At 30.2% G+C, this 15061-nt stretch overlaps 2 protein-coding genes across 4 annotated transcripts in view; both read right to left on the reverse strand.

Annotated features, from left to right (window-relative positions):
• LOC107626007 (geraniol 8-hydroxylase) overlaps positions 1-9793 on the reverse strand; it is a 17285-nt gene extending 7492 nt beyond the window's left edge. Inside the window, exons 1-2 of the mRNA XM_021116363.1 lie at positions 9634-9793; positions 8294-8301 (exon numbers count right to left, since the gene is read on the reverse strand). The gene's annotated coding sequence lies outside the window, so the exon portion shown is untranslated. The remainder of the gene's footprint in view (positions 1-8293; positions 8302-9633) is intronic.
• LOC107626008 (geraniol 8-hydroxylase) lies at positions 3899-14921 on the reverse strand. 3 transcript variants are annotated; one of them, XM_021116365.1, is made up of 3 exons: positions 13931-14921; positions 4296-4915; positions 3899-4077 (listed from the first exon to the last, which is right to left on the reverse strand). In XM_021116365.1, exons 1-2 carry the CDS (start codon positions 14816-14818, stop codon positions 4307-4309), a joined length of 1497 nt encoding a protein of 498 aa, XP_020972024.1. In that variant the 5' UTR covers positions 14819-14921; the 3' UTR covers positions 3899-4077; positions 4296-4306. The 3 variants fall into 3 exon arrangements, with proteins under 3 accessions (XP_020972024.1, XP_020972023.1, XP_016184257.1); XM_021116364.1 differs by having other exon boundaries at positions 4035-4915; XM_016328771.2 differs by lacking the exons at positions 3899-4077; positions 4296-4915 and adding an exon at positions 11858-12585 and having other exon boundaries at positions 13931-14892.

Raw genomic sequence — 15061 nt, forward strand, 5'->3', positions numbered from 1 at the left:
TTGGTATTATATATTAATATATATTTTTTTTAATTTAAACTGATGATAGAAAAAAAAATGTTGTTTTCGTTTATTTGTTATTTAGTAACGGTTATAAATCGTCGCAAAACTGAGAGACATTTAGCGACGATTATTTCAACGATTAATTAAAATTGTCGCTAATCGTTAGCCGCGGCTTATTTTCCAACATTTGGTTTAATCGTCGTAATATGATCCAGAACCGTCATTAAATACCGATTTTGTTGTAGTAAATTAACAATCATATCTAGAAAACTGTCAACCTTATTTTACAGTCAAATTTGTAGGGCTGAGTGCAGAAACAGCTGTATGCAATCATGGCGATGGAAAAAAACAAAATACATGTGTCTATAATCTATATATATTTCTTCCCCTAGGGCGGTACTTGACAATATAATATAGACCATATCTTTTTTTTTCCCCGATAGATAAGATATCTACTTTTTTGAATCTCATCATTTTGCAAAGTTGGGCAAATCGATCAGCAAAGACAATGTCATTTTCTAAAGGAAAATAACTATATACTCTTTTTCTTTTCTTTTTTTCTTTTTTCTTTTCGAACGTACAATTTAATTAGTATACAATTTAGTAATTAAGTATTCTATATATACACACATTTTATTTATACTTAATTAGGGTTGTGTGTTGGATTCCACCCATCAATTAGTAACTTCAGTAAGAAAAACAACCCATAACCATCTTTCGTTGTCAATGCCCACAGTGGTGATCCCCAAGATTTCAAGAATCCGAACAAAATTTGATGTTATAACATGGAGTATTTTTTTTTATATTATAAAGATTTTTTGTGGATTCTATTTATGTCATATTCTAATGAGCAGATCTTCTGAAATAAAAAATAAATCCAGAATATATTTAATGACATTAGATAAAGAGGAAGAAAATAATATTAGCTAAATTTAAAAAAAAACAAAAAAAAATTAAATAAAATATTTTGTGAGATAGAAAAGGATGAATATTTTATAATATTCGATACTTACAACTGAGATGAGCTCCTTTTTTTATAGAGGCTCTGATCGATAACTATATCTTTACAAAATTTAAACAAGTCTATTATACAATGCCAGCTGGAAGATAAGGATAAGCCTTATCTCTTCCTGACTTAGCTAGATAAGTGACAATGATCACTTTATTTTAGTGCGCTTAATAATAGTGGGGGATGATGTGTCACCACAAGCCAAGTTGACAGTTCTAAAATCCATATTTGGGTTCTGTAAGTAGGTAAGTGGATCTTCAGTGTTCTCTTCATTAGGATCTTGGGCATCTTGTAGATATGGGTCATGTAAGTCTGAATATGGGTCTTAAGTGCCATTGGGTATCCCTGCATCAATCCTGGTTGGGCTAGGTGGTAAGGCATATACTCTAACACTTAGATCTTCAAAATTCAGATCTTCATCAAGATTTCTACATGAAGTTGGGAGATGTCTGGATGTACTAGCTAGGCTGATTAGAGAAGTTTTGTCTTGACTTCGGAGTGTAAAAAAAGCACTGTTCAAATTGATTAATTATTTCTGAGGTTATGAATCTAGACTGAAACTCTTGGAGTGTGGTTGGAACATCTGATTTAAATGAGAGTCCTTCAATTACATTTCTTTCTCCATATATTTTAGGTTGTCAGAGTTGACAACGATATTTGGCCAAGATATTTAAAACTGATTTTTCATCTGTTAGTCATATGGTAGAATATCCAACAATATCAATTCTATTCATGGTGTGTAGGCTACTATTTTTGTTAGTAAAGTAACTTTTTTGTAGGATAATAAAACAACAGAATTTTTGTTTTTCCTGAGAAAATTTGTTCCACAGTTGATGTTGGTCAAACATGTTGTATAACATTCCTCACCATGCATCAAGTGGAGCATACATGGAGAATAATCGGATCAGATTGGATTGTGTCTGAGTGCTATTACACAAGATATGATATATGAGAAAGATTGAAACTATGATGGCACATGTATATATAAAAGATAGAGCCTAGATGTACCACATCATTTTTTCTGGTATAGGTTCTTGAATTATTAGTATAGTGCAGAAAGGAGTGTCCATGCTGAAGTACATTGGGTTTGAAAGAATTTAGATTATGACAAAAAGCTGGTATAACCAGTAAAATAGGGTTTGTCTAGTTAGGCTGGCTATTTGAAACTCTGTCTGAGATCTTATTTTGAGGAAAAAAGAGCCAATTTTTTTCTGTATGGGCTTCTCTGGAGCATACGACAGTAAAAAAATAGAATGATGTATGGAGGGTTTGTATGTATTCATTGTGCAGATATAAATGACTGATTTTGGGATTGGTTCTTTAGTAGGTCTAGAAAGAAAATCAGCAAGAGTGTTTTGATATCCCTTTATGTGTTTTACTTCAAATTTATAACGAAAGAACTAGTCTTTCTATCGCAAGAGCTGGGAGTCTGGCAAAATCCTTTTCTTGATCTCCAGCATTGATGGGAAAGAGGTGTTACCCATTTTCATAGTAAAATGATAGGAATTGAGGTGGAAATTGAATTTTTCTATCCCGCGCTTGACAGCAAGGATTTCTTTGTAAGTAGCATGGTAGTATTTTTTTTATTCTTTGAATTATCTACTAACATGCACACAGTAATGTCTTATCCCATCAGTTTCTTCAAGTAACATAGATTCTCAGAATTCGTCACTAGCATCTGTTTGTAGTATTCTTTTTTTTTGGGTGCTAGGAATCTTTAAAGGAGGGGGATCTTGTGTTATTTTTTTTTAGAATTTTGATAGCTGTGGTTTGTTCAAGTTCTCATGGTAGGAATTTTTTTTTTAAATTTTGACAGTTGGCTAGTGTATCTGATCACATTTGAGATAAAGTCTCTGATTTAGTTTACCATTTCTAAAAATTGTTGAACCTGTTTGACGGTTATGTTTTCATCAAGAAAATGGATCAATTCTTTAGCAATATGATTTCCTAGTTAAAAAAATCCATATTAAAAAATCATCTCGAGGAACTCAATTTTTGTTTGGACAATAAAACTTTTTTTATGACGACATGATTTCCTGATCTTCTATGATTTTAGTGAATTAGGTTAGAAGTGTCTTATATGAATCTCATTATTTTTTAGAACAGTAGGATGTCATCAATGTAAATGAGTATGAAATATAAAATAGGCTCAAAGATCTTGATTATTGTTAAGAGAGATGGGGCTACTTTGAGTCCAAATGATATTATTGTCCACTAATATTGGGCTTCAAGAATACAAAGGATGTCTTGTATCTTTCTTCAAGATGGAGTCCAATCGTCAAAATTCATCAACTTTATTTTAGATCAAACTTGCCACACTTAGCCTTTGTGTGATAACTAAAATTCTTAGTAAAGCGAATTTATCGTCTTGCAAAAGGACATTGAACAGCTTGTAATCAATAACAAGCCTCTTTTTTCTTCTGTTTTACTGAGCTGTTTTCTCAACATAAAAAGCTTGACATGCCTAATTAGAATTGGTTGGTTCAATGAATCCTTAGACAATTTAAAATTTAAAAATTGTACTATTTGTGTTTAGTAAAATAAATTAAAAATAGCTTTTAATAAGCACAAACAATAATAAGTGCGTCTAAAGTCTAATAAAATAACTTTTAAAATTTAAAAATACTATAATAGACATTAATATAAGAATTAAATTTATATATTAATTAATGTATAAGGTTATATTAGATTTTTTTTATTTTGATAAGCATAAGCCAACTTTAAAAAACTCTTCCTTAAGTGTTTTTAAAAATATCCATAACTTTTAAAAGTTATAAACACAAACATAAGCACAAGCACAAACATAAGTATAAACACAGTTTTCTAATTTACTAAACACAAAACGAAAGTATAAACATCTATTCAAAAAATTTCAACAAATCAAGCTTAAATAATATATGTGTATGCATAATTATATTATTACATTCCAAGGCAACAAAAGGTAACTTTATTTTCGCTTCAATACATACCATTCTTCCATTACTTCTAGTTGTGTTACTTGAAAAAACACTTTTATTTTTACTTTTTCTCTTACATTTATTAACTTAGCTTAATCAAACCCTAATCTTCTTTTTTTTTTTTTTTTGTCAAATGGATTGGACAACCCCAATCCTAAGTATTACATCCATGTATTACACACTCACACAACACACTCACACACACTACATGGGTACACTATTAATACGGGTTCTATATTCCTTAATGAGGATTCGAACCCGGGTGCAGCTCCCAACGAGGCAGGTGATGCTGCCATTGAACCAAGGCCTCGGCTGCAAACCCTAATCTTCTTAAGTATTATGATTTTATGGGAATAATTTGAAGAGGTTGGGCTTTGTGCAAGGTAATCCCAAAATTTTCAGACATATCAATATCCTTTGCCTCTAATTCATTTGGGAGTTTCCAATCATATCCATATAGAAGAGAAGCTAACACAATATGAACACTTCTAAAAGCTAATGGCAATCCAGGGCAAATTCTTCTTCCAGCTCCAAAAGGAATCAATTCAAAATCGTTGCCTCTAAAATCAATGTTACTCTCCAAGAATCTTTGAGGCATGAATTCATTTGGGTTTGTCCAAATACTTGAATCTCTTCCCATGCCCCATACATTAACCCAAACTTGTGCATTTTTAGGCACCATGAAACCACATATTTCAATGTCCTCTTGTGGTGACTTATGTGGTAGTAGTAATGGAGCTGGTGGGTGCAAGCGAAACGTTTCTTTCACAACTGCTCTTAGAAATGGAAGCTTTGAAATATGTGATTCTTCAATTTGTTGTTCTTTTCCAAGAACTTGATGAAGCTCTTCTCTTACTTTTTTTAATTCTTTTGGATTACGTACAAGTTCTGCCATTGTCCATTCTATCATACTGCTTGTTGTGTCTATTCCAGCATTAAATAAATCCTAGTATAAAAAATATAAGATTCATTAGTAAAATCACAAAAAGATTAATCTATTATATATCTCTAATTTTAAGGCCAAAATGTACCACATGTCACTCTTTCATTGTAATTGAAATCAAATCTTTTCCTCCACAATTAAAGAACTCTCCCCTCTTCTCTCTTCCTTTCTCTATCTCTCTCATTTCTTCACTCACTCTATCTCTCTTATATATCATTATCAATGACTAATTACGAATTTGAGAATCAAAATATACAATATAACATTCTCTAATTGTATTTAAATTAAATTAAAATTAAAATTAAAATACTAAAATTAAAATATAGCTATATTATATATTATATTTATATATTACTAACTAATTTAATAACTAAAATGTGTCACATGACACTCTTTTATTAAAATTTAGAAAAAATATTTTCCTCTAAAATTAGTAAACATCCTTCTTATATTTTCTTATCTAACTCTCTCTTTTTTTCTATTTCTCTTTATCCTTCTCACTCTATATATAATTTATAATTCATATTTTATATTAGTAATTTGACAAATCAAAATGTGTTACCAGATATTTTCATTATAATTAAAATAAAAATTTTCTTAACTTTCAAAATTAACAAACTCCCTCTCTCATTCTTTTTCTTTATCTTTCTCACTCTTTTCTCTCATTCTTTATTTTTCTCTACTTTTATGTTCTACAAAAAATAAAATTAAAAACATAATATAATTTAAATAAAAAATATTATTATATACATAATTTTTTTAATTTTAAATTTTACTGCTTATCTTTTTAATATATATTTTTACTTTTTTTTAATATTTATTACATATAATTTTAAAAAAGTACTAATATTGTGACTAAAAGTTAAAATCAAGATTCAATTGTTTTAAAAAAATGAGTTAATTTTATAACTATCAATATAAATTTTTTTTATGTTAATATCTAATTATATTTTTATATATATATAAAAAATATTATTTTTAAATAGCAAACATAAAAATTAATTATTTCTATTTGTGCAACAAACTTAATATCTAATCAAATATAAAAATATACATGTTAAAATCTTTCAAATTTTAGATAACAAATGTTAAAATTAAGTAAAAAAATTAAACTCTTTCATTTGAAAATAATAACTAAAAAACTTATTATTTAATTTTGTTTAAGACTCTGGTCTTCTTAGCCGACAGGGACTTTTGTCCCTTACGACTATTTTATAAAAATAGTTTAATGCTATAAATTTTTTGTGTCATAATCTATAATACTAGAATCGACGTAATTTTAAAAGATTTATATTCTCGTAATAGTATTACAAGTAAAAATACTAGTTATGTATATATATGTAAGTTCATTTGTACGTAATTACTATAAAAATGCATCTATGTATTATAATTTTGAACAATTGAGAAAGCACAAGTTCTTTTAAGAAAATGTAAAACATGTTTCATCATAAGTATAGTCATTCCACATATATATTATAGTGGAAAATTAATATCCCCTATTATTGCTATACAAAAGGTACCTACTCTCATATATATAGATTATAATTGTATAAAAAATACAGAATGAAAGTAAGAATGAATTCAAATGTGTGTTCTATCAATTTTTTTTTAAAATAAAATATGACGCCGAGACGTCGTTTGGGTCACCAATCTCGGTGAGATTAAAAATTCTCCTTTAATAAAAATAGTCAAGAACTTATTTTATTTGGTTAAGTCAAAAATGCACCTCTTATTCTCAAAGAGCTTAGAAAAAAATAAACACACATCTTATTTAACATATAACTCAATCAACTCAACTTTGCACGTAAAAAGGATACATATGCATATTTATACTAATAGGGGAGGGAGAACTACTCAGGTAATGTGGGACTAACTCATAACACAATAATAATATATGCTAAACTAAACTACTTTAATTAACGACACAAACGTAAAGATATATGCTCCTGCATCATTTTTCCTGGGTTGGAAAGAACTCCTGCATTATCTTCTCTGGGTTGAAAAAGGCTCATATTGTATTGGCAAAAGATTTCATTGGTGAGTGTAATTGGTCTTGAAAAATGTGAAAATGCATAGTTCTTCTTGATTCTTTTGACCATTTACATGTTATAACAGAGTTAATACGATATTCTTACCATCTTTGATAAATGAGTATGTATTTTTGAAACCATCATAAATAGCTCGACGATCATATTGCCAAGGACGTTCTAACAGTAAGTGACACGCATCCATCAGGATGACATTACACCACACTTTATCCTTGTACTTGCGTCCCATAGAAAATTGGACACAACATCGCTTTATTACTTTAACTTCATTCTCCTTTTTTAACCAACGTAACTTGTAAGGATGAGGATGTAACTCGGTTGGAAGCTTCAGTTTGTCTATCATATAATTTTTGGTTGTCCATGGTATCCCACAGCCCAACAGCTCAAGGACTAATCTGTTGCAGATCGGAGCTCCATTTAAAGTCTGCTGTTGGCCAATGGGTTGCTGCATGCACAAGGCGAGATTCGAACCCCCTGGCACTTGCTTAAGCGGACAATATTTTCACAACTTTCACTATCTATGATAACCTTGCAAACCTTCTCTTCAACAGTGCATCTTGTGTGAAATATGTTGTGGCGTTGCCAACTCTCATCTTCTGTTATCCTTGCAGTATTCAAGTTTCGACGAACTACTAAAGTTTCTCCACAATCGGCTGGAATTTCTTCAATAGCATAGTCAACCTCACATTCGTCCTCTTGCTCCTTGATTACGTCTTCGTTAACTTTTTTCTCAACAAGAGTAATAACCCTTTTATTTGGACAATTAGTAGCAATATGCCTAAAACCTTGACATTTGAACCATTTCTTAGCGCTCTTTGTTGCTTTTAAAAGATCCTGTCTTCATTTTTTATTGAACATCAAGGATGACTTTTCTGTCCTTCGGCGACTGAGTATTATTCCTTTATGTTCTTTGTTTTTCAATCTTTAATGGCAACCTAATGTGACATCATTTAAGGTCCAATATGGTTGCAGCTGAGCAACATCAGAAATTTCTGCATTTAGTCCTCCAAGATAACGAGCAATTATTTGTTCTTCAAGCTCTTGAATGTCACACTTTCATAAGAAACTCTTCAAAGTCTATTGTATATTCTTCTACAGATAATGACTTTTACCTCAAATTGTGAAATTTGATGAAGGTATCTTGCCTATAACGTTCAGGAAGAAACTTACGCTTGAGCTCACGACACATTTTATCCCATGTCTTGATCTTTCTTCTTCATTCTCTTTTTCGCTGACGCTTGAGGTTCTTCCACCATACTGATGCGTGCTTCTTCAACTTAATTGCTACAAGCTTCACGCGTTTGTCGTCTGAAATGTCTTTTAACTCGAACACTCTTTTCACTGTGTAAAGCCAGTCGATGAAATTATCAGGTTGGAGTCTCCCTTCAAACTCAGGAATATCAATTTTGATTCCTAAGTCTTTTAGCTTTGTGAGTCGTGTTGTGTCGTGCTCTTCGTGTGGACAAATTTTTAGTCGAAGAAGAATAATGAAATGGATTTGCGTTATCCTCTTCACTAGAAGAACTGTCATCACTCTGCTTGCCATGATTATTTTGAGCAGCTTCATATTTTGCAAATTGCTCTTGCAACTCCTTAACTTGACGGCTTAACTCCTCCATTTCAATCTCTTGAGTAATTGTACAGTTTGGAGCCATCTTTTACTACTATGCAATGATGTTGATGCTTGGGTGCCGATGTTATAATGATGATGATGCACGATGATGATAGGAATGCACCAATGATGATAATGATAAAAATGTACTAAGATAATCACTAACGGTAAGAACACCAAAAGAAGAGAAAAAAACAATATTACTTGGAACTCGCAGAAAATTCACACTAACAACGACTCGTACCAACAGCGAGAGCACCGCACTAAGACTCATACCCACAAACCAAATAAAATTTTACTAGAGCAAGTCAAGGATCGACCTTGTTCTCTGATACCAAACTAACGCCAGGATGTCATTTGGGTCACCAATATTAGTAAGGTTAACAACCTCACTATGATAAAAATAGGCAAGAATTCATCTTGGTTGACTAAACTAAAGATGCACTTTACTTTCAAAAAGTCTAGAGAAAAATAAACACACATAGCTTATTTAATATATAACTCAAACAACTCAACTTTGTAAGTAAAATGAGTACATATGCATATTTATACTAATAAAAAAAATTTTATAATTAGGACAATATAAAACTAACTCATAACACAATATAATAATATATGCTAAATTAGACTATTTTAACTAATGACACAAACATAAAAATATATGCTCTGCATAAAAATGTAATTTTATTATCAAATATGTCACTACTCTATATCCTATGGACATATTTATTCTCTATGTGAATGCTATCCATTAAAAAAACGCAATCAGGCTCCAAATAAATTCACATTGATTTATCACGCAGGAGGTAAATCTTGTGAGACAAAAGCTGTATATTCTATACCTTTATGGCTATATAATAAAGAATAAATTTTTATTTAGTCTCCACTTTTTTAGTATTATACTTAAAAAAGTATATAACTTTTTTGGTCAAGGAAACAAAATTGCACCTTTAGTTAGCTGCACATGTGGATATTAAAGCTCACCACTTTCATGTGTTTTGCAAAGTCAAAAGAAAAAAATGTAGGATTAAGATTATGCATGCATGCCACTATAATTCAACTTTAAAAGTTAGTTTATAGAATAGAAGATGAATACATGCTAACACAAAAGAAATAAGCAAAAGAAGTTCAAGATACTCCATGCTTATTATTATTGGCCTCAAAACTTTATGATCTTGAGTTAATAATAGTTTCTTTAAATTTGATGTGGAAACATATATGTAGCCTCTAACCAATAATAAGTAGTTCTCATCCTAACCAAATCCAAGACATATTTTTGTGTTGGTGATAATCATCATTTTTTAAAATAAAATATTTAAAGTTGTTTTCCCTTTTAAAAAACGTTGTCTGATTTTCAACAACTTTTAATTTGTCTTTATTATTTGCCAGAGAAATCAAGTTGTGTTTACTGTTTATGACTACTTGTCCAATTCATTGTACATGTACTGCTTGCTGAAAGTAACGTGCACATGTAATTCATGTAAACAGAGTAAACTAGTTAAACAAGGTTTTGGAAACTAAACCGGTCGTTAAAATTGGTATAGTTAGAGATTTAAATGTTTAAAAATTTAATTAATTTTTTTTTAAATTATATTTTTTTTTGAATCAAAATAAGCTCAACACACTAATGTGGAGCAACAAAAGAACAACAAGAACTTCGTAAAAACATAAAATCCCTATAGCTTCCGGCAACGCCATCAACCACCAAAAGATACACTCTCAGTCCATTCGTTGTAGCTCAGCAAAGTCTTTCTTAGTACAAAGTCCACCACTGTTTCCTGATTCTGAAAAATCCTAGTATTGCGTTCCACCCAAATATTCCAAATAACTGCAAAGAACCCGGCAACTATTTTTTAAATTATATTAAGAGGAGTGCTAGGGGGACAGCAGATTTTGTGAATTGTAGCCATCAATTAACCATCAATAGTGTATTTAATGGTGTGAGATTTCATCTAATGGTGGAGAATCACTCATTTTCCTTTTGCTGGCTAAATGCTGGCTAAATTTTAATAAATCTGCTGGTCCCCTAAACTTTCCCTTATATTAAATCAGTTAACCACTAAAAAATCGGAATTATTATTCGACTTAACAATTAGTCCTTTGATCATTATTTTTATTAGTTCGTTAATAACAGATTTTTTATCTGAATTGGTCGTAGTCTGATAGTCAATTCCCAATTAACCTAGATGAACTAACTAATGCCATCGAGTTCTTAGAATCATGCTAACTAGAGTGGTGTAATAAACACCAACTCAATTAATCGATTTAGTATTTTTAAAATTAAAAAAAGCACTCAATATATATTTTCTTCCTTAAAAATTAAAGTTACGTTTGTTTTTTAAAATTAGAACTAAGATTAAAAAACTGAGACTGAATATTGTATTTGGTAATCGGTGACTAGAATTAAAATTTCAGTCCTTTAATAATTTTAATACCTCGAGAAAGTAGAAACAAGAAAGACTGAAATTTCTAAGGACACAGAAACTAAAATTTTAATAATATTTCTTTCTAAAGATACTCTCATTTAATTTTTTAAATTTAAATTTATCCTTAGTCTATATATTTATCTTAAATCAAATATAATATTGAGATATAATTACACCAAATACAATACAGAAACTTAATTTAGTCTCAATCTTTTAATCTATATTTTTCAATATCTGTCTCTCAATCTCAATCTCCCTTGCAAACATAGCCTAAGAGAATAGCTACTTACAACAATATGATTTATAACCATTATCAAGGATAAAGGCTAAGAATAGCATGTGGTTAGGAGTAGTTATAGCTGTTAGGACCAATTAGGAAGAGCTGTTATATCATTGTAGTATATAAGGGATATAGAGATATGATAGACATGTATGCTTTTCATTTCATAGAATCAATAATATCCTCTCTCACACTCTGCTTCTTGTTCTTACTGCACAAACCACAATCTCACCAAGCACAACCTGTTCAACCATGACATTGACAATTTTTTGGAAGGATTTCTCTTATAATTTTCACCAAACATTTTCTTTTTCTGAAATTTCGTAAATGATGAATCCACTACTATATATATAACAATAAGATAAAATGAATGCAAACTTATTAACATATATCTCATGATTAAAACTAATCTTGAATATGGTTAAGTCTGTTATAGTTAGTTATGAGCTAGTGAATTAGTTAGTCTCACAACACACTTTCAATACAATTCATTCATATCACATTACTCCTTCATCATTTCTCTCAATTCTCGTTTTCTTGCTTCCTAAGTTACTGCAAAACTCTGCTGCATTCTTGTCAGAAACTTGAAATCTCAACACTTTGAGATACAGTTTATTATTACGAAAATCAATTAAGTTTTGTGAAGGATACATCATCATCATATATTATAAATATTAATACATATATAACATATATTATGCATGGATTGGTATAACTTGAAGAGGTTGAGCCTTATGTAGAGTAATCCCATATGTCTCAGTCATGTCAATGTCCTCTTTCTTTTTCCCATTAGCAAGCTTCCAATCATAGTTATATAGAAGAGAGGCTAAAACAATGTGGATGGTTCTAGAAGCCAATGGTAATCCAGGACAAATTCTTCTTCCAGCACCAAATGGAATTAACTCAAAATCTTGGCCCTTAAAATCAACATCATTTTCCAAGAATCTTTCAGGTGAAAATTCATTTGGGTTTCTCCAAATACTTGAATCTCTTCCCATGGCCCAAACATTAACAAGAATTTGTGCATCTTTAGGTACCATGAAACCACATATTTCAACACTGTCTTCTGATTTATGTGGCACCAAAAGTGGGATTGGTGGGTGCAACCTAAAAGTTTCCTTCACCACTGCTCTTAGGTATGGAAGTTTTGTGATATGTGATTCTTCAAATTGTTGTTGTTCATCTTTGCCAATCACTTGTTGAAGCTCTTTTCTAACTTTTTCTAGTTTTTCTGGGTTGCATAACAATTCTGACATTGCCCATTCTATTGTACTTGATGTTGTGTCTGTTCCAGCCACAAATAGATCCTAATATATAATACCAATAAATAAAATTAATAAGATAAAAATTTCTACTAATTAAGTTTTAACACACATTAAGAAATTTATGTGAAATTTAAAGGCTAGATTACAATGTTCTTGGTCCTTGCATTGTTTTGTTGTTTACTTCTTTTTTTTCCCTGACTAAACTATGCATGTTTCATTGTTTTTACATGGTCCATGCACGATCCTTGCTTAGATATTTAATTATATAAAATCTTTCTAAAAGTAAAAAAACATAGAGGAATATCTAGGTTAGTTAAAACTTTTCAATCGCTAAAACAGAGGAATAAATTTTCTATAAAAAAATAATCTTGAAAAAATAAAAAAAATCCAACAAGAGTGACAATGCTATCTATATAAAGTCAGATTTTCGTACTACACAATTTCGTTCTGTCCAATTTAATTATATATAGATCCTGCTCTGTTATTATCTGTGAGCAGTAAAATTTTGCACTTTAATTCGCTCTATTTTTTTTTATAGAATAATGTTGGGAAACTAACTTTTTTTTATTTAATGTCAAATAATTTTTTAAAATTAAATTTTTAATTATAAATCTAAACCTTAAAATTAGCTAAGGTTGGTTTTGTATGTTTTTTTCCTCTCTTCTAAGGTTATAATTTTTTTTAAGTAAATTATACTTTTTTATTTAAAATTTGACAAAAATTTTAAAAATATTTCTAAATTTTATTTTGTTTTAATTTTGTTTCAAAAGTTTTCGATTTGCATCAAATATATCCCTGATGGCTAATTTTTTAAAAATTTAAGACCAATAGAACAATAATTTCATAAGAACAACTCTTTAATACAAGCAAATCAAGCATAATTTTCTTGCATTATTATTAGATTGGTCTTAAATTTTTTGAAAGTTTAACCGTCGAGGTATATTTGATGTAAATCGAAAACTTTTGGGATACAATTAAAACAAAATAAAACAAAATAAAACTTAACGATATTTTTAAAACTTTTGTCAAATTTCAAAAATAAAAATATAATTTACTTTTTTTTTTATGATAATAACTCTCACAAACTCACAAACCAGGAAACGTGAGGCAGGACTTCAAAAAAAAAAGTAAAAAACACAAAAACTAAACAGTAACACATGTAACATCAAACTAAATTAACACTAAACCAAACAGGACAAACACCCAGAACCTGACCTCACCCCCTATCCTGAACAAAACCTGCCCCACTTGCAAACACGAGTTAATGAGTTATACTGTTATCCCACCAACAATCATCCAACATAAATTGTATATATATGAATTATTGACTATTTTTTTTATTATTTTTCTAATCTTACCAACAAAAGAAGAGGAGATTAAGACTTACCAAAAATAAATGCAATAAATGAGGGCGGGTAACTTGTGAGTTGTCTTCCATCATGACTTCCAACAAAGAATCTAACACATCGTTAGATAATTTCCTTTCCCTTCCTAACCTTTCTTCAACAAGACCATCAAAAAAATCAATCAACTTTCCAAAATATTTGTTCATCCTTGCACGTGCACCTTGTGGATCAAGCTTGCGAAGCATTGGGAAAAAATCCACAACATTTGGCCTTCCAGCTTCTTTCATAATACCAAAAAATATGTCCTTGAACTCTTGTGGCTTATTAGAACTATTGTAATAACCCAAATCCATAGAAAAAAAAGTGTTTGATATAGAATTAAGTACAGTTATAAAAACAGCCTCACCAATATCTAAAGTTTCGCGTTTTTCATTTTTTTCCTTCACAAAATCCAACAATTCTTGCACCTTCTTTTGACGAAGAATTTGTGTAGAATCAAGAAGTTGGGGTGAGAACACTTTGTTAGCACAAGCCCTCCTAAGAATCCTCCATTGATTTGTAGGTGGCATCCACACCATTGAAAATATGTGATGATCAAGTGCTCTAATAGTATCTGGGATTGATCTATTAGAGAGGATTAGGTCATGTTTATGGAGAATTTCTTTAGCTAATTTTGGCGAGGATATAACTATAGTTTTTATGCTACCAAGATTTAGGCTCATTATGGGTCCATAATTTTGAGAAAGCTTAGCAAGTGATTGGTGAGGTTGATTACCAAGTTCTAAGATGTTTCCTATGATTGGAAAAGGGTTAGGCCCTGGTGGATCCTTAGAGGATTTGGATTTTTTGGTGCCTAAGATGAAGATTATTAGAACATGAATGCTTGCACAAGCTAAGAAAGCAAGTAGAAGAAGTAGTAGGTAGTTCATGGTAGTTTGGGTATATGGTTATTGGCTTCAATAATAATATAATTTCCCTGTATTATACATGTATATATGTAGTAGAAACAAAACATAATTTGGGTCATCAGATTCAATTGATAACTTCTTACTTCTGTAGTGTGTCTGACTTTTCTTAATTTTGCTTTTAAATATAGTGCTTCTTGTAATTATTGAGTTAGTTAGATTAAACAGAAACTTTTTAAAAGTCAATTTAAATTTAGTTGAAATTTT

Source organism: Arachis ipaensis, chromosome B02, assembly GCF_000816755.2.
Source record: "Arachis ipaensis cultivar K30076 chromosome B02, Araip1.1, whole genome shotgun sequence".
Taxonomy (NCBI): Eukaryota; Viridiplantae; Streptophyta; class Magnoliopsida; order Fabales; family Fabaceae; genus Arachis; species Arachis ipaensis.

Excerpts from the sequence above, each read along its gene's own strand:
- LOC107626008 (XM_016328771.2), bottom strand. The coding sequence starts at position 14,818 with ATGAACTACCTACTACTTCTTCTACTTGCTTTCTTAGCTTGTGCAAGC. Across the intron at positions 12,586-13,930 it reads ATTTATTGCATTTATTTTTG|GATCTATTTGTGGCTGGAAC; the intron begins GTAAGTCTTAAT and ends ATTATATATTAG.